The sequence below is a fragment of the Corapipo altera genome, unplaced genomic scaffold (assembly GCF_003945725.1).
Source record: "Corapipo altera isolate COAL_440 unplaced genomic scaffold, ASM394572v1 108, whole genome shotgun sequence".
Taxonomy (NCBI): Eukaryota; Metazoa; Chordata; class Aves; order Passeriformes; family Pipridae; genus Corapipo; species Corapipo altera.
Genome location: NW_020885028.1, coordinates 315,409 through 340,520, shown reverse-complemented (window position 1 = coordinate 340,520; position 25,112 = coordinate 315,409). Strand labels below are relative to the sequence as shown.

The 25,112-nt window shown below is 45.7% G+C and overlaps 1 protein-coding gene across 7 annotated transcripts in view; it reads right to left on the bottom strand.

Annotated features, from left to right (window-relative positions):
- RFX2 (regulatory factor X2) overlaps positions 1–25,112 on the bottom strand; it is a 66,051-nt gene that overhangs the window by 23,894 nt on the left and 17,045 nt on the right. For 3 of the 7 annotated variants that reach the window (XM_027668123.1, XM_027668128.1, XM_027668127.1), the window contains exons 2-5: positions 7,706–7,818; positions 4,543–4,632; positions 3,540–3,619; positions 2,083–2,347 (exon numbers count right to left, since the gene is read on the bottom strand). In XM_027668123.1, the coding sequence (XP_027523924.1) occupies positions 2,083–2,347; positions 3,540–3,619; positions 4,543–4,632; positions 7,706–7,810 (540 nt within the window). In that variant the 5' untranslated portion in view covers positions 7,811–7,818. Of the gene's footprint in view, positions 1–2,082; positions 2,348–3,539; positions 3,620–4,542; positions 4,633–7,705; positions 7,819–24,071; positions 24,093–25,112 lie in introns of those variants that run through there. The other 4 variants (XM_027668129.1, XM_027668130.1, XM_027668126.1 and 1 more) reach the window with 3 other exon arrangements.

Below are 25,112 nucleotides of genomic sequence, written 5' to 3'. Positions count from 1 at the left end.
GGCTCAAGGGCCGGGCCCAGAGAGTGCTGGTGAACGGAGCTGCATCCAATTGGCGACCGGTCACCAGTGGTGTTCCCCAGGGGTCAGTGCTGGGCCCAGTCCTTTTTAACATCTTTATCGATGATTTAGATGAGGGGATTGAGTCCATCATCAGCAAATTTGCTGATGACACCAAATTGGGAGGGAGTGTCGACCTGCCGGAAGGCAGGAGGGCTCTGCAGAGGGATCTGGATAGACTGGAGAGATGGGCTGACTCCAATGGAATGAAGTTCAACAAGGCCAAGTGCCGGGTCCTGCACTTTGGCCACAACAACCCCCTGCAGCGCTACAGGCTGGGCACAGAGTGGCTAGAGAGCAGCCAGGCGGAAAGGGACCTGGGGGTGCTGATCGACAGGAGGCTGAACATGAGCCAGCAGTGTGCTCAGGTGGCCAAGAAGGCCAATGGCATCCTGGCCTGCATCAAGAACAGTGTGGCCAGCAGGAGCAGGGAAGTGATCCTTCCCCTGTACTCTGCATTGGTGAGGTCACACCTGGAGTATTGTGTTCAGCTCTGGGCCCCTCAGTTCAGGAAGGATATTGAGGTGCTGGAGCGGGTCCAAAGAAGAGCAACGAGGCTGGTGAAGGGACTGGAGCACAAGTCCTATAAGGAGAGGCTGAGGGAGCTGGGGTTGTTCAGTCTGGAGAAGAGAAGGCTTAGAGGCGACCTCATCACTCTCTTCAACTACCTGAAGGGAGGTTATAGCCAGGTGGGGGTTGGTCTCTTCTCCCAGGCAACCAACAATAGGACAAGGGGACATGGGCTCAAGCTCTGCCAGGGGAGGTTTAGGTTAGATGTTAGGAAGAAATTCTTTACAGAGAGGGTTATCAGGCATTGGAACGGCCTACCCAGAGAGGTGGTGGATTCACCATCCCTGGAGGTTTTTAAAAAAAGATTGGACGTGGCCCTTAGTGCCATGATATAGTATTTGGAGTTGGATCAGGGGTTGGACTTGATGATCTTGGAGGTCTTTTCCAACCCAATCTATTCTATGATTCTATGATTCTATGACCTTTCAAGGGACAATGCTTCAAAAAACATGGAGTTTATATCCTAAAACTCTGTGGGAAATGAAAGTACAACTTAATAGGTCAGATTTTCCAGAGCCCTCAGCAGCAAACAGCTCCTGTTTTTTTTTTCCCTGGGTGACGCTGCTCACACATTTTATGTTCTGGCCCACACACTGCATTACACCTACATTTACATTTATATGCAAACATACAAACATAAGTCTGGAGAGGAAGGTGAGGAATGTCCCACAAAATGAGCTTCCACCACTCCTGGCAGTTGCTTTGGGAGATTCCCAAATCAAAGCCCTGGGAGCCTCTAACTGCAGAAAGGCTGTTTTGGGTGAATATCTACAACCCCCCAGTCCTACACAGCTATATAGCTGTGCTTCCAGCACTCTGGCACTTCACTGACAGCTGGAGAGACAGGATTTTTAAAAAAGGGGAAGCTTTAAAACACTTCTGTTTGATCAGTATTACCCCTAAAGTACATTTTCTGTAACATATGGCAGGGAGAGAATACACAATGGTGTAGAAGATATATATACAAAGACTTTTTGATCACTGTGCACTTGGCATGATCAGCTTGACAAAATTTATGTGCTAATTATCCACTGGGTTAATGAAGGATTTTCCAGGTCTCTTCATAATTAAAAATACATTTCATTATTTTGGGTAAACCGAGCCCCATGTTCAGATGTTAGATTTGGTAGAAAATATAGAGACAAATGTGTTGAATTGGGAAGTCAAAATATTTTGCTTGTGGGGAAAAAAAAAAAAAAAAGGCAAGACCACAGAGGATTTTCTCTTATGCTGCATATTTTCTGTGACTGGGAAGTTTGACAAGTTCCTGCTTAGCAAGAGGGACATTCCAAACTCCAACTGGAAAACTATAGTATGCCAGTGTCTATTCTCTCTCTTGCACTTATGGCATGTTATAGACATTGATAATGACAGGAAGTTTTATTTTCTGAAGGATTTCAGTTCCCTTGGAACAATTCTTGGCCCCCGAGCTGCAACACCTGCAGGGCTACATACCGTTGCTGGAGAGGAGCGTGAGGTGTGTGACAGGGAATGTCTAGAGTTCTCCAGCCCCCCATGAATGAGATAGGCTCCCGAGCCGGAGAGGATCTGACTTCCCCCAATGTCCATGGTGATGCCCACCATGTTGTGAGAGGGAATGGCAGGAGGAGAGGATGCCGCTGTAGTCACCTGAGCTCCTCCTCCCTGCGCTTCGAAATAGGACGCGGCGCTGCTGGGGGCGTAAATCTGAGCCTCGGTGTTGTAGGAGTAGGCGGCTCGTCTGTCAAAGGAACACAAGGGTCAGGGCATAGAGAGATGGAATTCCACGGGTAATAGTTTCTGGAAGCTGGAGCACCTCTGGGAAGAAGCCTCGACTCTTGTCAGTGGGATTTGCTGCAGTGAAATGGGATCTTGTGCTGTGAAAGGGTCTGGAGGGGAAGGGGCTGAGAAGCGGCTGAGGGCACTTGGCTGGGGGAGACTCCTCAAGGTCTGCAGCTTCCTCCCAAGGGGCAGCTCTGATCTTCACTCTCTCAGACCAGGGACAGGACCCAGGGAACGACTGGAGCTGTGCCAGGGGGGTTGAGACAGATCTCAGGGAAAGGTTCTTCCCCCGGAGGGTGCTGGGGCACCAACCAGGCTCCCCAGGGCAGTGGGCACGGCCCCAAGGCTGCCAGAGCTCCAGGAACATTTGGACAACACCCCGAGGGACAGGGTGTTGGGGTGCCCTGTGCAGGGCCAGGAGTTGGACTGGATGGTCCTTGGGGGTCCCTTCCAACATAGGTTATTCCACGATTCTATGAAAGTCATTCCTGACAATGTTGATCAGCCCTGGAGGCATGGTGAGGGCAGAGCGCAGAGCTCGGCAGTTCTTGTAGAGAACTGGGGTGAGGAAGGCCAAGAGCATCCCAGGGGGCAGGAGGCCCAAAATGGGTCACAGAAGACAGGAGGAGGAGGAAACTAGAGGGGTGGGGAGGCCTTGGTACAGGTTGCCCAGAGAAACTGTGGCTGCCCCATCTCTGCAAGTGTCCAAGGCCGGGCTGGATGGGGCTTGGAGCAACCTGGGATAGCAGAAGGTGTCCCTGCCCATGGCAGGAGGTGGAATGAAATGAACCTTAAGGTCCCTTCCAACCCAGTTATTTCATGATTCTATGAGACCTTTTAACACCCCCTTCTTCCTCTCTCAGCTACACCCTGGCTCCTAAAGCAGAGCCAGAAGCAAAGAAAACCTGGGCAGAGTGGAACACCAGATCACGTTTCCCTGGAGAACAGTCCCTCCATGAGGATAACAGCTCTTCCAAGGCTGGAGTCTGGCTGAAACCACCCTCAAACACAACATAACATGTGAAATGATTGTTCCTCCTCTCCCTCCTTTTATCCTTGGGCAACGCCAGGGTGGAAAGAGCTTGGGAGGATAGAAGGGCTGGGAGCTGGGAGGGGACGCGGCTCTGCTACAGCCAAGGAGAGACTCTTACATGGTTCCATTGGTATAAACAGCTTCTCCTCCTTCCACATACTGGACCTGGGCTGGATAAACGTGCTGCACAGACTGCACCTGAAACAGGCATCAAAAAGTTACGGATTGCTTAGGAACAGCAGGAGAAACTGCAGATTTCCTTATACTACTTCAACCTTACCTTGACATTTAGGGTTTCTTTTTAAAAGAAAAAAATAAACCAACCAACCTCCCCCTCCAAAGGAATCCCAAAGGACATTTTTATTTTCAAAGGCTAAATAAAAATAGATAAATAAGTTGTTGCTCCATGAGCAGTGGAAACAACGGAGCTGAGTTTCCCCTGCACATGTGTCTGGGCCTGGTTCTGTGCTGACTAATAGGGGTGAGATCATGGTGCAGCCTTTCCTTCAGAGGGGACTGGCAGTGTCCAACTGCACCCCAGTCCCCTCTTTTTTGCTCTGGGAGGGATGTAGTTTCCCTCTGTCAAGTTTTTCTCCCCCCTGAAACTCAGCAACCAAATAAAAAATCGCTAAAAGAAAAAATCAGGAATCAGACTCAGTGTCCCCATAGAGCAGCACCACATATCCCTAGTTTCTTAGAAAACAAGGGCTGCAAAAGGCAAAGTTCAGATAAATAAAAACAATTGCATGGCTCTCTGGCACTGAACCTTTCTCTGGAGCCACGTGTAGTCAGCAAATTTATTTGTGTAATTAAAAAAAATCTTGAACACTTCGCCTCTAAAATATCTTCACCGAGTAGGATTGCTTTTAATTTAAATTTGATTTAATAAATGCTTTAAAATGGCAGTTGAAAGCATCCATCAAATCCTCAAATGTACGAATCCATCAAATTTCCAAATGTATGAATCCATCAGTCTAAGAAAGGAGGAGAGTGATCCCAGTTTTTTGATTGCCCACAACACTCTTTAATTAAGATTTTTCTAGCAGTGGCACAGTATCAAACGTCATGTGGGATGTGGGATCCCTATGTGGTGTCCCACTCCAGATATATTTATTTATTACCTGTTGTGGAACCTGCTGGACTCTGGGAACAGATATTTGCTGCATCTGTGCTCCTTTGGGAGCAGAGCCCGTTGCTTGGACCAAAACTCTCTGGAAAAGAAGATACAGGAACAGACACTTACTTTCAGTCCATAACACAGGCAAGTCAGGTGTTCTCTTCCAAAGTTTCATGGACAACTGCTACACCAGCTGCAGTGGCACGTCTTACTGTCCCTGTGGTCCCCACCCTCACAGGGTAACACCAGCCTGAACTTGGGCAAGGCTGGATCCACAATTTCTGACATGGATCATCTTTAAATCTCCACAAAAGGACATAGCAGCCAACAGCTGGGTGATGAGAGGAGCTCAAATGAGGTTCAGTAGCAGCTAAGCAAGAACCACTTCTCACACATCCACATTCTCCTCCTCAGGCTGCAAAGCTTCTTCTCTCACAGCTGCTAAACCCGCAACCTCTCCAAGGTGCCAGAGCCCTTTTGGTTTCTTCCAAAATCTCAGGTGATTCTGCATCTCCCTTCAGAGAGAGCTTTGTTCTGCCTTGTGATGGTCACTGCCCTCTGCCTCTGTTCTGTCACCTCCATCATCCCCCTGGCTCAGTGTGTCACCCTGCACACTCAGTTTGAGGTTGTCACATATCTCAGGGTGCTCAGCAAAACAAACAGGGGGATGTGGTAAGATGGAAAGAAATGATTCAGTGAGGCCCGTGGGAACAGAGCCAAGTGTCTGTATGGCCTTTTAAAGCTTCTCCAAGGAGATACATCCTCTGTGGTTTGAGGTTTTAGAAATACCCAGGAGAACAAAGAGCTGCAAAACAATCCCACATGATTCCTAGAAGCCACCTTGACAATTACTGGCTGCCTTATACGTATATCTTTATGATTTTTAGCCCTCCGACACCCTCAAACATGCCTTTGTAACAACCAGAAATGCTATTCTAGCAGAATTACAAGAATATGATAATTTCCCAGATTTCCACTCCCCAGCAAGTCTGGATACACTGGAGATCCTGCAGTACAAGCTTGCAGTAAGGACACTGTTGTCAGCCACCACTCTGTCCATTTTCTCTCCAAAAGAGGCTCTAAGCAGTGCAGGACCAGGACATCATAAACTCTTTTTGAAGTCAGGCCTTGGCAGTGCCACTTACACCAAAGTCCCAGCAAGATCCATTCCTTTCTCCTACTTTTTACCCATTCTATGGCATTGCTTGTATCAAAGGACACATCTGTGGCACAGCTGCCCAGCTCACTCCTTGTGTCCTTCCTCACTGCCTGTCTGGTTGCTCCTACTTCCTTCCCACCAAAATAACAGATCATCCCAACCTGTAAAATGAGACCATCCTGCTCAAACAGCCTCTGCTCACACTGGAAGGTGGACCAGTGATCAATCACCCCAAAGGCTTCAGCCTCACACCACTCATGTTGCCAGCAGTTCATTCCCAGTGGTTTCCTTGCCTTGCTGGCGAGAAGGGAGGGCTCTGGATGCTCCTCCTTTTCACCAGCCTTCCACAATCCTCTGGGTGTTCCTTAATCCACGGAGTTTCACTCAATGCGCCATGTTCCTGGTGACATTTCATAATTTCACAATCCAAAGCCAGTGGGTTTTCTGACCATGTTGTCACAGTCAAATTCCCACTAATGATCCCTGGGACACCTGACACTGTTGATCAGTGATATCCACATCATTGCAGTACAAACAAGGAATGCTCCCCAGGAGAAATGGAAGTTAGGAGGGCTGGGAGATGACAGCAAGGCCCCGAATCACTCGATGTGAACGTCCACAGCTCTCAGTGAATTGAATGTTCCTACTAATTCACAACTTTTAATTGTTCCTTTTCATGAGCATCCAATGGCAACCGCTTCTGCTCACTTGGGAGTTGGAGAAGGACGTAGCAAAGTTACACCCACCCATCCTCTCATCCCTCCAGCTTCCTGAGTCAGAAGCTTCTTTTGATAGTTCCCCAAAAGGCATAAAAAGGAACCAGTCTGACTTAACCCCTCCTGTTTTGCACTGGGTTGTTTCCACCCATCTGTTGAAGCCACCACTTGTCTCCTATTGGACCTCCCAAGTGCACCATATTCATGCATATGAATAATTAACCCTCCCTCCTCCATTTAAAATGTCGGGATCTGCCAATCAAAGGAAGAGACTATGGAATCATGGAATCATAGAATGGTTTGGGTTGGAAGTGACCTCAAAGATCATCCCATTCCATCCTCTGCCATGAGCAGGGAAACCTTCCACTAGCCCAGGTGGCTCCAAGCCCCGTCCAACCTGGCCTTGGACACTTGCAGAGATGGGGCAGCCACAGCTGCTCTGGGAAATCTGTGCCAGGGCCTCCCCACCCTCACAGGGAAGAACTTCTTTCCAATTTCCCATCTATCCCTGCCCTCTGGCAGCGGGAAGCCGTTCCCCCTTGTCTTGTCCCTCCATCCCTTGTCCCCAGTCCCTCTCCAGCTCTCCTGGAGCCCCTTTAGGCCCTGGAAGGGGCTCTAAGGTCTCCCTGAAGCCTTCCCCAGGTGAACACCCCAGCTCTCCCAGCCTGGCTCCATGGCAGAGGTGTTCCAGACCGTGGACCATCTCCATGGCCGCTCTGGACCCACTCCCACATCTTTCTTCTGCTGAGGGCCCCAGAGCTGGACACAGCAACGCAGGTGGGGTCTCATGATGGCAGAGTAGAAGGGGAGAATCTCCTCCCTGACCTCTGGCCACTCCTCTGTGGATGCAAACATCTCTTTGGATGCAGGATGTGGCTCCTCCCCCCTCTCCCTGCATTAGCTCTCCCCTCACCGCTTCTCCGTGACCTCAGCACTTCGCTTGCAGTGATGCCTTTAAGGGCTGTTCCATCTTCTCCTGCTTTTATTGACACACCAAACAACAACAACAGGATATTAATCTGAAGCAAACACTGAGCTGGCAAGAAAGTAACTTCCTTGGGCAGCAAAATTAAAACCTAACCCCCACATTTCAAAGCTTGCAGATTGATTGGTAGGGCTAAAACACATGAGGTATCGACGGCCTTTATCAACACAAACTCCAGCAACAGGTTTGCTCAATAGCTGATTAAAAATCCTCTCTCCACCATAAAAATCCCTGGATTAAAATACATCAGCCAGCAAAACAGGGCCCTTCTCCATGGAAACAGCATTCCCAGCTGAGGATACCTTACCTGCTGAGAAGCTGGCACTGGCTGCACCACTGGAGCCTGGGCTGAGGCCGAAGGGTGAAGCGCCACGGAAGCTGCTGAGTCTGATCCACCCTCTGAACTCTGCATGCTCACTGCTGGGAGAGCACAGGGACATCAGGCAAGCAAGGAGAGCGCAGGCCCACACCAGCGACTGCCCCAAGGGGCAAAATCCCAGTGGAAGATCCAGGGGAAGCACTGGGAAGGAAGGAAGGAAGGCAGCTGCCATCCTACACGCAGGCCTCTCTTTAGGTTTGGAGCTAATTTTAATGCAGTATTATATTAAGAAAAAAAGAAAGTTGCACAATTTTTGTTTCACAGAAAGGAGAGGGAAGGAACAGAAAATGCATTTCTATATATAACTGAAAAGTGGCACTGGTGAGGATCACACAAGATCTGGGGGAGTAAGAGCTTATTTTAAAAATAATTTGTTCTCCCCCCATCTTATCACATTTAACTACTGCAAAAAACATTTTAATCCAATCTAAATCCGTGCCTGGAGCTTAGCAAAGGCTTTCTTTGGGAAGTGGGGTGGTCAGCTTGGGTTTATAATCACAATGTGCGATCAAACATGAAGAGCAGAAAAACAAGGATTCACTATCATTTTAAACCTCCAAAGAAACATCACCACTCTCCACCCTCACCCCAAAATCCCACCAGCCTCATAAGGTCCCAAAAAGCCACATCATCTCCCTCCACTCCCACAGCACGACCCTACAGAGCTGGTGGTGCCCTTGGAATCTTCAAATCCCTATGTCCTGGCACTGACTCACCTCACTCAGCCACCTTCGGAAGCATCCCAAGGGCCATGTGGGGATTCTCTGGGGATGGAGAGAGGGCAGGAGAGCAGGGCTGAGCCCCTCCATCCCCAGGGTCTCCTCTCTCCCTCACAGCACTGCCCCAGCCTGCTGTGTCCATCCCCTGCAGGACACGGGACATGTCACAGGGGACATAAAGGGATGTTGTGATGGGGCTTCCCAGGAGCACAAAATATTTCTTTTTGGGGAGGTGGAACCTTTTTTCCTCAGCTTCTTATGAAAGTTCCTGTTTTAAAAACTGTTTTAGAAGGATTTCTGCTGTCACTTCAAAACCAAAAGATTAAAACCATCCAGATTTTGGGCAGTGTCATTTCTCCTTTCGTGGTCTTGCTGATGAGTGAAATGCAGCCTCCAAATAATGTTATGAAATCCTTTTTTTATTTCCATTCTCCATCCAATATTTAAACTTTTCCCTCAACTTTCTGCAAGTTAAGAGGTTTTTTGAAAAAATGAGGTCACTGGCTCCTGATTATTTGTGTTAAGAAGAAATACAAGGGGGATGTGAAGTTACAGAAGTTACCTGTTCATTGCTTCAGCCACTGAAAAAACCCGCCAAATATTGAGATTCTTCACAAAACAGGTTTTTAAGGTTTTTTTCCAGCCAGTGCTGACCCCACACTCCCATTATCAAATCACAATTACTCTCCCAATTTCCCCAAAACCCACAGCTCCCAAGTAATTTTCTCTTTTCCCATCATCTTTCTTCCAGCCAGGAGAAAGAGGAGATACAGAACCCCCACAGTCACAGCTACCAGATTAATGGAACAAAGCAGAAACAAGGGAAATTTAATTAATATTTATCCCCACCCATGTCCCTCAAGAGTCCTGCAGCTCCACTATGCAAAGGTAGCAACTGCTTCTCCCATCACTGCCTCTGGTTTTTAGCCAAAACCTCTCCATGAGAGGGGGTCACTTTTAGCAAACATACTCCCCTAACTTTTCCAAGAGTGTTTATTGTGTGTTCTTTGTGCCCAGGGCTCTGGTTTGTAGCTTTCCAGGGGTTTTTGAGTGGAAAAATAAAGCATGGTGAGGTTACAGAGGAAAGGTGGGTAAGCTGATAAAGATATTTTAATAATCTATTGAGAATGGCTCTGGCAGGGTCAGCTCCTGGCATTGCAGGTCTACAAAAGCTCTCCTTTTAAGTGTAGTTATAATAAGAAAAGACAAAAAGAGATGGAGAAGTTGGACTTGATGATCCTGCTGGGTCAGGATATTCCATGACTCCACGATTCTAAGACATGCTGTCTCCCAATTACCAACTCATCATCTTCACTGATCCATTTTGTCTTCTGCTTTCCCTCAGTGACCAAAAGGGAGCAGAGAGAGGTGGGCAGGGTGGAAGGCGAAATGTCTGCTTCCAAAACAAATCCTCAGTGTGATTTTCAGCTTTGTCCCCAAAGGCGGGCTCTGGTAGCGATGACAACCCTGCCTGACACCAGGACCTCGATGAAGTCTGCAGCTGGCACTGCCAGACAAGGTAGAGAAATCCTGGATTGCCAAGGCACATAGGACTTGTTATGATTTTGTTTATCAGTGAAACATCCTGGATAAAGAGTCATTCATTTCTCATTAAAGCCATCCTGTGTTTCCTGAGAATTGGAATCAGATCCGCGTGTGCCATCTGCTAACACTAATTTGTGCTGATGAAAAGCTGACACACAGAATTTCTGTCATCCAGAAACCATCCCAAGGTGCTACAAAGCTTTGCTGATGTCCTGGGAGCATGGCTACCAAGTGAGCCAAGGCTCCAGAGGGGGGATAAGGCATCAGCTTTCCATGAAAAGGGGAAATGGAGAGTCGAAAGTCTTGCTCTTTCACTGAAACCCAGAATGGTTTGGGTTGGAAAGGACATAAAGCTCATCTTGTTCCACGCCCTGCCATGGGCAGGGACACCTTCCACTAGACCAGGTGTGTCTAATCCCTGTCCAACCTGGCCTTGGATACTTCCAGGGATGGGGCAGTTCCTCTCTCCAGGGTAGGGAGCACCCCTGGAGCTCCTTCACGAACACGGGCTGCCCAAGCACGACCTCCTGCTCATGCAGCTCTTTGGCAGTTCTGCCACATCCCTAAAGAAAACGCCTAGGAAAGGACTCCCTGCTCTCCTTCCATCCCATTTTTCACCTCCCACAGGGGAGGAAATTTTATAGTGTCCTTGATCATCCTCTCCTAGCAGAGACTCAGTGGCTCAAAAGTGAGACCTGCTTCCCAAAGATCTATGGTTTGCTCCTTCCCCTTAGATCTGGTCTGAGAATAGAAGTTCATCCCATCTAGTTGCTTCCCACTCCTGGCTGGGGTGAATACTGTAGTTCTCCCACAGAAGTGACCAACAGAAGCCATCAAAAGGTGTCTCCTGGCCTCTGACAGCCTGTGACAACCTGTGACAGCCTGACAGCTTGGCAGCCCCAGGACCGGGGAGTTTGCACAAAATGAGGAGCTAATTAATAGTCAGCAAAGCTGTTGGTGGGTCACAGAGAGGATCATCAGCATCCACAGTTGACTTTCTCAGCTCCAGGGCTCCTCTGATGGTTAAGAAGAGCCAAAAAAGTTAGTTATTGTGCCAGAGGAATGAGCAAACAGGACCTGACCATGCATAAGGAATAAAATCATTGTGAGAATCAGAATGGTTTGGGTTGGAAGGGACCTGAAAGACCAATTAGTTCCAAGCCCCTGCCATGGACAGGGACACCTTCCACTAGCCCAGGTTGCTCCAAGCTCCATCCAGCCTGGCCTTGGACACTTCCAGGGATGGGGCAGCCACAGCTTCTCTGGGCAACCTGTGCCAGGGCCTCCCCACCCTCACAGGGAAGAATTTGTTCCTAATTTCTAATCTAAATCCATCTTCCTTCAACTTAAAGCCATTCCTCCTTTTCCTGTCATTGCATAGCCTTGTAAAAAGTCCCTCCCCAGCCTTGTAGGCCCCCTTTGGACACTGAAAGGCTGCTATAAGTTCTCCTTACAGAGTCTGACTCAACACATTAGCGTTTCAGGGAGAGTTTCAAACTCTGGTTGCTCAACAGGGCCGGTGATGTCATGTGCAGCATCACCCTGGAAGGCATTGCAGACATCTCAATTCCAGGTTGCATCATCACTGAATGAATCAGGCAGATAACAAGGCTGCTGCCTCTGGAAACCTTCTGTTTACACACAGCTATCTCGGTATCCAGGCAAACAGAGAGGACAGGAAAGGAAATTCTGAAAAAACCCCTAATAACTTCTGGGTGCTATTTCTGGTCCTGCCACCAGCTCACTCCGTGACCTTGAGTAGGATGTTTCCTCTTCTCTTTGCTTCGATTTTCCCACTCCTAAAAAAGCCACAGTAAAAAAGCCTTACCCAAGGCAAGGTATTTTTCAAGCACTGGTCTCCCAGGGCTGTCAAAGCCCAAAAGCCTTTCAGGAAGACAAGTAGTACCAGTACAAGCCTTGAGGGCTTATAAAAAACTTGGGTTGTCACCGTTTCATTCATAAGACACTGTTGCCTCCACGTAAAATGGCCCTGCCTTTGTTAATCTCTCCTGCCTAAAGCAGCTCCAAAACGCTGGGAAAACAAAGATAAGAGGAGCATCTCAAAATATCTTCTACACTCAAATTTGCAGAGAGAGGGGGAAGAAAAGGAGGGGGCAGCAGGAGGATCTCACAGGGTGACTCCAGCTGAGAAGCGGATGGAGCAGCATCCTCTGCTCCAGGTCCCCAAAGAAGTTTGGAGAAGGAGAGGGGTGATGCCAGACCCCCACAATGGGAAGGGTGTCCCTGGGTGCTCCCTCAGTGCTGCAGCTTCCAGGCTCTGAAATCCAGGAGATGTGGAGGAACCACAAGTACTTTTCCACAGAATGTTTTAATATAAACTCTTGGCTCCTGAACACTCAAACAAAAACGTTTGGGAACTGAACATGGAGACCTCCTGCTGGTGATCTGAGCCAGAGCAGGGCGCCTGCCCAGGGAAATATGTGGTTTATTTGTCTTTGGTTCTCTAGTCCTGACTGTGTGGGACATGTAGCACCAGAACTCATCCATCCCAGGGCTTTCCATGACTCCAAATAAAAAGGGATTTAAGTCCCTGTCTTCCTCAAGCCCAGGGTCGCTTCTGCTGTAATTGTGCCCAAACTACTTCAGAAGAAAAAGTCACTGTTCAATTTATTTTTGATTTTTAAGAGCCAGTCACATAAATCAGGGATGGGACTGACAGTCATGGCTCTCACGGGGTATTTAGGTCTTGTATTTATATGTCTTTAATTCCTGAAGGTGTAAATGTAAAACACATCAGCTGCTCTACACCAGCAACCAACCAATCTCTTTTTTTAATCCAGAATAATCATGGAATCACAGGATAGTTTGAGTTGGAAGGGACCTTCAAGCCCATCCAGTTCTACCCCCTGCCATATGCAGGGACACCTTCCACTATCCCAGGTTGCTCCAACCTGACCTTGGACATTTCCACGGATGGGGCAGCCACAGCTTCTCTGGGAAACCTGTGCCAGGGCCTCCCCACCCTCCCAGCCAAGAATTCCTTCCCAATCTCCCATCTATCCCTGCCCTCTGGCAGTGGGAAGCCATTCCTCCTTGTCCTGTCCCTCCATCCTTTGTCCAAAGTCTTTGCTCAGCTCTCCTGGAGCCCCTTTAGGCACCTTATCCTACATTTTTAGTGCTGCTTTCAAAGCATTACAATTGTTGCTGCTTCATTGACTCAGTTGGCTCATTTGAAGACAAAAGAGATCCTGAACTATTTTATTTAATTTGCTTTCCAAAGCTTGCTTGGTCACCCTTTGATCCTATTTAAACTTTCCAAATTCCTTTATTATATCCTTTTTTTATTTCTGGCAGAACTTCTGAACTAGAATATAATACTGGGACACAAATGAGGGAAAGGCAAATATAAGAACAGTCAATTATTTGACCTCTGGGACAAAAATTTTTATAGCTACTTCTATTTAAGCTTCCCAATAAACCTTGGTGGGTGTCATTACCTCTTTGGGTAAGAAACCCACTGCCTCTCCCCTTGCCATTCATAAATGGGATTAACAATTTCTTCTCAAAGGGGATTTAATTGTGGGGCACAAAAATTCGACAGGAAAACAACATCCCTGAAGTCCAGGAAATGGTAAATCAGATTTTTGATGCCTGAAGGATGTATTTATAGAATCACAGAATCAAAGAAAGTCCTTTGAGATCATCAAGTCCAACCATAAACACTGCCCAGTCCATCTAAAACTTTATTTCAAATTAAGTTATAAAGGTGGGAAAGTTTTTTTTTTTCCAGGTGAAGCTGCTATATTGCTGCTTGTCCTTTTATCTCTGATGGCAGGTGCTCCTCAAACAGGGAGCAAATGCCAACTGCATCGGTTCTCCAGGGAAAACGAGGTATCCTGAATTTTTAATCATCACCTGCACAGGTTGGCAGACACATCCCACAGTGTGAATTGAGGATAAATCTGCAGTAGAATATCTACAGTCATGGGACAGAGACAAGCTCAGTTACACCAAGATATATATATTATATGCATATATAATGTAAATACACATATATAAAATTACATTTTATTAGCATTTATATTTACTATTTTTCTATAGACATACCTACATTATTTAATAAACACTTTTATATTTAATATATTATATATTTATATAATATATATATCTTATATATCATATGCATATATAATATACACACATATATAAAATTACATTTTATTATAATTTATATTTATTTTTCTATATGGATATATATACATTATTTTAAATATATAAAAAAGACATTTTATTAGCATTTATATTTATTATTATTTTATACATAGATGTATCTACATTATTACTATTATATATAATATATACCTATGGAAGTATATGTATATAATGTATATTTATATTTATCATGTATTACTATTTTATTTTTATATATAGCTATGCCTACTACATATATATATCTCAAGATATATATACTGGACTTAATGGTTTCAGAGGTCTTTTCCAACCTTCAAGAATTCTAGGATACAGCTAAAAATGTTGGATGCATCTGAACGGCAGGAAACCTGGAGCTTGATGTGATTGCTAATGGTATTTTATATAGGAAAATTCACCTTAAATTAAGACAGTAGGTAACCTCTGTTCATCTTTAATATTATCAGGAATTAATGGGATTTAGTACAGCCAAGAGCCGCAGCTGTGCACAGTTTGTGCTCCACGTTTTTGAATGGATTTGGGGCTGACCAGGGGGTGAAGCAACCAGGGAATAACACATTTCCATATGCAAGTCCATGATACAACTATGAATTTTTAATCAAAATCTCCCAGTATCTGGTATTTCACTGAAAATAATGGGAAGGTTGTAGTTTAATTAAAAAAAAAATAAATTTAAACTATTTCTCGTTCACAACACAACCATTTCTCGTTCACATTTTGATCCTGCAAGGATCAAAACTCAAATCCAGGTCTTTCCTCATTTCTTGCTTGGTTTTGTGCATTTTTTGCATATTTTGAAAGGAAGGCTTACATTTAAAAATAGTTATTTGGTTACTGGAACTTTTATTCAGTTTTAGTTGGCTTGGGGCTTAGAAAAATAGGAAAAGCAGAACAGCAATAACTGAATTCAGAGGAAATAAAAATGCTACTTAACCATCACTCAATGGGCTCTAAATGGTATTTTCTCCCCTGACTGTAGAAAAAGGAACCAGGGATTTTACATTTAATGGATTCACCATCGAAAATTCTCAATGCTCTCAAAACGGATTGAAAATAATAAAGGGAATGCAGAGAATGGCAGATTTTAACTTTCTTTTCTACTAGATGCAACTATCCATCTACGTTATCCACCCCATTCTAGGTCACAGTTATTTTACTAAAGAAAACTTCCTTAAATATTTTCCATTTCATTCACCATTTTTGGCTTAGTCTCCCTTTAATAACTTGCCCTGAAAAGGCATTAGTTGTGTTTAAACCAGAGCACAGAAAGGAAGTGTTTGGTTCTTCGGAAGAAGGAACTGGTTTATTTGATGTGAATGAAAAGGGATCGAGTGACTTCTCCTGCCTTCCTGCAGAACTGAGGAGAATATTTACATTAAACCAAGCTTGGCTCCTGCCTCACAGACATCCTTTATCTCTGCATGTCTCCAAAGCATGAGATCTCCAAGAAATAACAGAAATTCCAATCAGGAAAATAGCAATTTATTTTTTCCATAGCCCAAGAAACTCCAAAGTTGGAGGAGCAGGACATGGCTCCAACCCAAGACCAAGGGCTGAGTGTGCCCCCCATCATTGCATCCTCTTTGGAAAATCATGATTCCAGCTCATCCAGTTGCGAAATCAAAAGAAACTCTTTGCTTTGGGTGAGCCAAAGAGAATCTGCTCTATCAGCATTCCAAATTAGGAGTTATCTTTTCCTTCAGACCACACAGGGATGCTGCTCAAAGCACTTGGAAATCTGGTTGCTCAGCACCTGAACTTAATCCTTGTCCATGATGTTGTACAATTGACAATCAGGACACTATGATGGCTTGGGAGAGGTACAGCAATTCCTGGGATTTTAACCGCTCTAAAAGCCCTGGAAGATGAGCTGCCATTCTGGCATTTAGAGGGAGTCAGGAAGTATCATAGAACCATGAAATGGTTTGGGTTGGAAGGGACCTTAAAGCTCATCCATGAGCAGGGATACCTTCCACTAGCCCAGGTTGCTCCAAGCCCAGTCCAACCTGGCTTTGGACAATTCCAGGGATGGGGCAGCCACAGCTTCTCTGGGCAACCTGTGCCAGGGCCTCACCACCCTCAAAGGGCAGAATTTCTTCATATATCTGACCTAAATTTCCCCTCTTTGGGTTTGAACCTATTCCTCCTTGTTCTACCACTACAATTCCTGTTGGAGAGTCTGTCTCTGGCTTCCTTGTAGGCCCTTCAGATACTGGAAGGATATCAGAGCAGGCTAAGACCAGAGTCTTGGCTTATCAAAACCTTGACCTCTGCACCAAAGCCCATATCCTGTGGCATGAACACCCACAGCCAGGTCACACTGACCCACCTCCCACAGTTTGGGACACCACCAGCAGCACCAGACCTCATGTGATGTCACATCCAAAGGGAAGGAGCAGCATCTACCTTCCACAACCACCCCCTCCCCTTCCAGCAGAGGGTGGGGAGAGGTCTGGGCCATCTCTGTGCTCTCAGCAACTTGCCCTTGTTCCCTCACAAGCTTGTCCAGTCCAACAGGAGCTGACACTTGGACTGGCTCATCCAGAGTGTCCTGAACCACATGTCACAGTCTTTAGCCTTTCCATGAGGGGTGTACGTGCAGGGGATGAAAGAGGGAGAAGGAAACATCACAAGGAACTTGAAAATAAGCTTTCTGGAGAGACTACTTATTACACTGCTTCAAAATTTTATAAACAAAAGAAGGCACCAGAGCCTTCCACTGATTAGGTTAAATTAATTTAAAACAGAAGCAAATACTGCTTGTCTACAAGCTTCAGTTACCTGGAAACACAGATAAACCCAAAACACACTTTTCAAGGGCAGTACAGTTGAGGTGGTTCTTTTTCAGAAACTTGGTCCTCATGGAAAAATACAAAATTGGAAATGGCTTTTATTAGCAAGTTAATAATATACTGAAATACAAATATACACTCAGTCTTTAATTAGATTTCATAGAATTAAGTCAAATTATATATATATATATATATATATATATATACACACACACAAGTGTTGTGTAACAGCTGTTCACTAATCTCTGCTGTTTCTTTAAAAGTAACTTTCAGGACAGAAAAGAGGGAGGAATTTAATGTTATTTGGAGTTTCCTTAAGAGACTTAAGAGACTGAAGAGCAAAAGCTGTGATGGTTTAGGGTTGCTAGGAGCAGCCTGTGGCCAAATCCCACATGCAGGGATCCCAGATCCGAGCAGGGGCAAAGTACCAATGTGAACATCCCTCATACACAAAAATCTGTTCTGTTTTCTTTTGGGTTAATAACAGGAACACCCTCCAAGTGTCAAAAGCCAGGATTGGATTCCCTTCAGATCTGAATGTGTCCCTCCTGGTGCTCTGAAATGCAGGGACCAGAATACAGCCTGTTCCTGCCCTGCTGCACTTCACCCTCAGGACCCAGCAAAGAATCACGGAGTATAGAATATCCTGAGTTGGAAGGGACCTACAAGGACCATCCAGTCCAACTCCTGGCCCTGCACAGACACCCCAACAATCCCACCCTGTCCCTCAGAGCATTGTCCAAACGCTCCTGGAGCTCTGGCAGCCTTGGGGCCGTGCCCACTGCCCTGGGGAGCCTGGGCAGTGCCCCAGCACCCTGTGGGGGAAGAACCTTTCCCTGAGATCCATCCCAACCCCCCTGGCACAGCTCCAGCCATTCCCTTGGGCTCTAACAGACTCACCTTTAAGAAAAGTCCAACAGCTTCCAGATTTTTAGCCCAGCACAATCCAGCCAAGAAGAGCTCAAAACTCCTTATTTCTTTCCGATTAACTGCCTAAACCTTGACTTGAGGAAAGTTTTGCTGCAGTGATGGCAAATAATGTCACCCAAGAAACCATACCTTGGTATCTGCTGAGCAGTGAGGAATCTTTCAGGGCTGGAAGAAGGAATTAAGCCACACTCCAGTGTATTCCACATCTAGGCCCTTCAGATACCAACTGTAATATACATATTGGTGCTACCTGGCAAAAACAAGCACAAGTTCTGGGCTCAAATCAATAATTTCCCCATAATTTTAATAGGTGCACTGTAGGGGCTTCCCAAAGTTGTGACTGAATAGGGGAAATTCATAGAATGGTTTGGGTTGGAAGGGACCTCAAAGCCTATTCAGTCCCACTTCCTGCCATGGGCAGGGACACCTTCCACTAGCCCAGGTTGCTCCAAGCCCCATCCAACCTGGCCTTGGACGCTTCCAGGAATCCAGGGGCAGCCACAGTTTCTCTGGACAAACTTTTCCAGGGTGTCCCCATCCTCACAGCCAAGAATTCCTTCCCAATATCCCATCTAATCCTGCCGTCTGGCAGTGGGAATCCATTACCCCTTGTCCTGTCACTCCAGGTCCTTGTAGGAATACAGTGTGTCTGTCAAAAAATCTGGCACAAAAGCATTTCACAGGTTCCTTTCTAGGATAAATCCCAAAGTTTCCTTTGACAACCAAAACAGAACACCACATTCCTTCCCTGCAGTCTGTAGCCCTCCATGTTCCAGGAACTACTTCAGGTACCCAGGTACAGCTAATCCTCCTCCCACTGAATTGGGCTCATTTTGGAATAAGGAACTGCAAACTTTGGTCCTGGTTTTTATAGCTTGTCCAGTGGCAGAGAACTATGGAATATGTCACTTATTTCAAATCAATTCCAAGAGGTCAGCTCAGCTTAACTTAGACCTGTAGTTCATCAGCCCTCACTTTTCATTTGTTTAGACAAGACAATCCCTCCAATGGTCTTAAGCCCAACCAGCCTTTGGATGATTTCAGTGTGAAGGAGATTTGCTCCAGTATTCCATGGGGATGTGGGATGGCAGCAGCAGCTGTTTCCAGCAAACAGAGAAGGAACCTCTGCCAGCACAGCCCAGTATGTTGCTGTTTATTTGTCCAGCACCATTCACAAGCACTGTGGTGCTTCACAGAGTTGAGCAGAACAAGCCACAAACATAAACTGTGGTCGTTCAGAGAAGAGACAACAAGAGACCTGGAGAGAGACTTCGGACAAGGGCCTGGAGGGACAGGACAAGGGGGAATGGCTTCCCACTGCCAGAGGGCAGGGCTAGATGGGATATTGGGAAGGAATTCTTGCTGTGAGGGTGGGGAGGCCCTGGCACAGGTTGCCCAGAGAAGCTGTGGCTGCCCCATCCCTGGAAGTGTCCAAGGTCAGGCTGGATGGGGCTTGGAGCAGCCTGCGATAGCGGAAGGTGTCCCTGCAGGGGGTGGAATGAGATGAGCTTTAAGGTCCCTTCCCACCAAAACCATTCTGTGATTCTGGGATCTTCAATCACTCATCAGTCACAGCGTGACATGGGGGGTTCCAAAACTAAACTCACAGCAGTTCTTCAACTGTTCCATCACAGTTGCCAGTGCAGGTTTCAACAAGTAATTGCTTCCTGACCAGTGAACTCCCACCAGTGAAGAGGGGAAAGGAGCTAGGTTTTTTCCCTGTGGAAATTTAAGGTTCATACAGCTGTTGGTGACTGGCACTGCAGACACCAGGACTAAACAAACCCCAAATAGAGGGTCTATCTAGAAACTATCTAGAACTATTCTAGAGACACACAATTCTCCCTGGAAAGGCAAAGCAAGGGGAAGGCTGCTGAAGATGCCCTAGAAATGCAGTTTGGGAATACGTATTTGAATATTCTGCACTTGGAGAATGGCCCTGGTGGATGTTTTGGTGAGGACAAACTGTATTCTAGATGAATGGGAGAAGATAAAGGCTTGCAAAAGCTGTGCACTGCTCCAATAACGCACAATCTCTCAAAAAAAGAGAATTCACTGTTACAGAACTAGAATTACCCAAGTTATATCTAGTTATATCTTTTATCCAGGCAATTAATTCTTGTGGGCAGTGGTTTTGGTCTGGAGAACGAGTAGGTGGCTTTCTGACAGGTAGCTCACCCCACTGAACTTTCTGTCTTTGGCTGGAGGGGGATTCTGATGACACCCAGAAACATTCTGATGACACTCAGAAACCACTTTATTTCCCCATTCCCACAGCAGAGAAGGCTCATTCAGTTTAAAAGCTCCTTCTCCAGCACTGCGTTGATGGATCAGGATCTTGTCTGAGGAGCTGAGTGGGCAGATTTACAGGATCACAGAATATGCTGAGCTGGAAGAGAATCCGAAGGGCAATGAAGATGGTGAAGGGCCTGGAGGAGAAGCCATGTCAGGACACTAAGGGCACTTGGTGTGTTCAGCTGGACAAGAAGAGACTGAGGGGAGACCTCATTGCAGTTCCAGCTTCCTGGGTAGGAGCAGAGGAGGGGCAGGGACTGAGCTCTGCTCTGGGGGGACCAGGGAGAGGACCCTAGGAAGTGGCCTGGAGTTGTGTCAGGAGAGGTTTAGGTTGGATATCAGGAAAAGGTTATTTCCCCAGAGGGTGGTTGGGCACTGAACAGGCTCCTCAGGGCAGTGGGCACAGCACAAAGGCTGCCAGAGCTCAAGGACAATGTTCTGAGGGACAGGGTGGGATTGCTGGGACATCCTGTGCAGGGCCAGGAGTTGGACTGAATGCTCCTTGGGGATCCCATCTCATTCAGCATATTCTGTGATCCTGTGACATGGGAGCCCAGCATGGATTGTAAAAGCTCCCTGAGACCTTAGGGAATGGCTGGAGCTGTGTCAGGGCAGGGTCAGGTTGGATCTCAGGAAAACGTTCTTCCCCCAGAGGGTGCTCAGGCTCCCCAGGGCACTGGGTTCCCCCAGGCTCCCCAGGGCAGTGGGCACGGCCCCAAGGCTGCCAGACCTCCAGGACAATGCTCTGAGGGACAGGGTGGGATTGTTGGGGTGTCCTGTGAAGGGCCAGGAATTGGACTGATGATCCTTAGAGGTGCCTTCCAGCTCAGGATATTCTGTGATCCTGTGAAGAAGCATTTGGATGATCCTCTCAGGCACAGGGTGGGACTGTTGGGGTGTCCTGTGCAGGGCTAAGAGTTGAACTCAAACATAAATGAGGAGGGGCAGTGTCTTTGATCCTAATTCTGAGACTACTCTGAGGCAGTTCCTGCAGCAGGAGGACCCCGAATAGTACAGGAACAAACGTGAGTCCGTCCCAAACTCTGTGCAGGCGAGGAAAAGGCCGGTGCGGAGGATGTGGGGCCCAGGGTGTTTGGGGAGCAACAGGCGTTGCCAGGGGTGACGCGGTCCCCTCCCGTGGTCCCCTCCCGGGGCCGGGAGCGTTGCCGGGCGACACGGGATCGTTTCCCAAACCAAACATCCCCATCCCGCTCCGCCGCCAGCGCTCACTAAATATGTCAGCGGGTATTTGGAGCGCCCGGGAGGAAGGACAAATAACGCCTTTGCCATGGGAACCGCGAGGGGGGGCCGCGGGCGCCGCCGCTTTGTTTTGGGCTTATTTTATTTTATTTAATTGTTATTTCAGAATAAACGGATTAACAGGCTGGAGAGGGTTCTTCAAAGCAGATGCCCAGGAAAGAAATCTGGTTTTTTTGTTGTTGTTTTTTTTTAAAATAGTATTACTTTTTTAAAAAAATTATGTTTTTATTTAACATAATATTTAACATTTCTTTATTTTGTTTTCAATTATTATGTTTTAATTTAACATAATGTATAGCATTTATTTTTGCTTTAAATTATTATGGTTTTGTTTAACATAATATATAACATTTTAAAGAAATTGTTATGTTTCTTATTTAATGTAATATATAACTTTTAAAATTATTATGGTTTTTATTTAACATAATATATAGCATTTATTTTTGTTTTAATTTATGTTTTTATTTAACATAATATTTAACATTTAATTTTGCTTTAAATTATTCTGTTTTTATCTAACATAATATTTAACATTTATTTATTTATTCTTTAAATTATTCTGGTTTTATTTAGCACAATATATAACATTTATTTATTTTTGGTTTAAATTATTATGGTTTTTATTTTACTTTTAAATTATTTTTAAGTTATTTTTGTTTTTTAAAATAGTATTAATATTATTTGGGAGTCAGTAGTAACTCCTCACCATGCAGAGCCCTGTGGCCCTAAACACCAGAGGCACCCCTAAACACACAGAAGTCACTGAGCAAGTTCTCTCAACTTCCTTCTTCTTTTTTCCCCATCTATTTGTAGATCCCTACAAGTTTTCCAGCAGAATTTAGATCCCTTTAAAGCAGGATTTCGCTCACTTAAAACAGGTTTGCTCTTCTTGGTGGTGTCTCTGAGTCCAGGGAAAGTCGGCTTGGATGGGAAACGAGCTTTTGGGAGACCGTGTGAGTGGTTTTGGAGTGTCCTCTGATTTGATGGAGAAAAGGAATTAACCAAAAAGATGTTTTCTTCTGGTTCCACAGACATGGGAAGTTAATTTAAATTCTCTACATTAAAATTTGTGGCAATTAATCATAAGCAAAAATATACAAACACCCAGAGGATTTTAAGGCAGAGCTTAAAGAATAGAGAGAGGCTTTTGTTGGATGGTGGAAACATCATTGTCCTGGGTACAGTGGGAAGATCTGAAACATAAAAGCTCTGCTGGTGCTTGCTGATCATCACTGAGGCCACATCCTGCTGTCACAGGTTCCCAGATTCAATAGGAGCAGATTTGGGGCAGAATTTGTCCCTCCAACTTTTAAATCTAAGCTTAGGCAGTGGCATCACATCACCTCGGCAGTGATTAATGCTAAAGCTTCTCACTTAAGTGGCTGATTTCCAGCTGTAGCTGCTTTCAGTGCTTCCTTTGGGGTTTCTCCAGGTGTTTTTCTCCTGATCGCAGAATCACTAAGGCTGGAAAAGACCTCCAGGATCATCATTCCTTTGATAGAATGCACAGTCCTCCAGGGCACTGCACAAACCTGGAGTGAGGCTTCACTTCCCTGAGGTAAATCTCATAAAAAGCAGAAATCACTCATCCATTGGATGAAAAATAAAAGTCATAACCTTCAATACTTTTAAAATAAGCTATTTCAAATTTTTTGGGGTTTTTTTAAGGATTTTTTTAAACTATTTCTGACCCAGCCCCCAAAGTACTCCTTGGCTTTTTAGGATTTGACTGCATTTATCTCCCTCCGAGGGGGACTTTCCTGCACGAGAACAGCAAGCCCAGGAATATTTTGAAGGAGGTAAATGATTTTTTTCCTGAGATGTTCAGAGTAGCCACTTATGCAAGACCCACTGGCACAGCTTGGCAACTTAAAAAGACAACTGAAATTAAAAAGTCAGAACTTGAAGAATCTCCCCAGCAAAGGGATAACAACCCCCGCACCTTCAGCTGAGGTGACCCTGTAACATTTACACTCAGTGCATGGAAAAGCCAACTCAAACCAACCTCATTCAACCCTTGGCCATCCTGCCCGTGGCCTTGAGGCAAAATTCAGCATTGAAGCCTCCAAACTGTGTGAAATATGGTTAAAAGATGCTCTAACATGGCAATATTTAGCTAAGTAAAGGACTTTAGAGGAGAATTCTGGCCATGACAGCAGAAGCAGCAGAGATGAACGTGACCAACCTCTTGATACCTCTGGTCTCACTCAAACACCAGCCTGTAAAACAAGCCAAAACTCCCTGTCTAGACTCCCTTGCTCCTTCCACCAAGATTCCCACAGGGATATATTTGCTGGCACTGACTCAAGACCTATCAACTCCTTTCTGAGTGTAAAAGAGATCAGCTGCCCTCAAAGACCCACTACACTATTCCTTCTTAGGATGGGCAAATGAAGTCCAAGATTCTTCTCTCTTCATTCTCTTCTGCTAAGTGCCCTTCTTCCTGCTTTAATATGCTAATACCCCTCACTGGAATGAGGAAAACACATTAAAATTGAGAGCTCACACCTCTCAAGTGTGGATGGTAGTGGGGGTTTCAAAATTCCAGTTGCTGGAGTCCTATAACTCCCACAAGTTACTTACAGAAGTAACTCCCACAAGTAAAAGGGTTTCAAGCTTTCCAACTTCCACTGAAAAAAAAGTAAAAAGTAGAACCCAGTATCAGAAAATCACCATTTAAACTGTCAGCCTTCCTTATTTTTATCTCCTAGTGGGTTTTAACCCAACCTTATACTTTGGGGAATTTCTAGTCTTGGGAGGGAGGGAGTTTATTTGCAATCATATAGCAGCCCAAACCCCTTTTTATCTTTTTTTTCCCCAAAAGTTTCTTTCTACTTTTGCTTTCCAGAAGATAAAATGAACTTCTTGCAAGAACCAGAGCAATGTAAGGAGTGTTAAGTGTGACTGCAGGAGCTATTTCAAGTCTATACAGCATTTACTGCCTGTGCTAAGCATATATTGAAGAGGCCATGAAATGCTAATGATCTCCAGACTGCCAGAGATAGAGTCCTAAATAGAAGGAAAAACTTTCTTTGAGGTTGTTTTTTTTTTTTTTGCCTATTCCATCTCCAGAAAGCACACAAAACTTTAACACCTCCCTTTGGCTGAAGCTTTCCAAGTTACACTTTGAAAAACCGAAAAGGAAAAACAGATGGGGGTGGGGGAGTGGATAAAGATGATCCACAGAGCTAAAATATCCATTAGTGGTAAATTCCACCACCTCCTCCCCCTCCCCCCCCAAAAAAAAAAGGACTGCATGGGTCAGATTCCACCCGCAGACCAAGAACCAGCTCCAACCACATTCACTCAGACCTTTTTATTCTCTTGCTTGTCTAAGTGGCTGCTAGGCAACCCCAGCAGCATCCTGCTCATATGCATTAAGTATTAACTATTATTTCATTCCTTCCCCCTTCCTACAAAAAGGCAGCAACCTCAATTCACAGCAGATCATTCTTTTCCCAGTAGGGAATGCTGGCTAAAGTAAGCTGGGAACAGTCAAAGCTGTGGAAGGAAGGAAGGGGTAGATTATTCCCAGTTTAGCTCCAGGATAGGATGCTCAGGGTTTCCAGCACCCAGCATTAGCCATCTACCCCAAGGGCCCTCATTAGGGAATGAAATCTCATT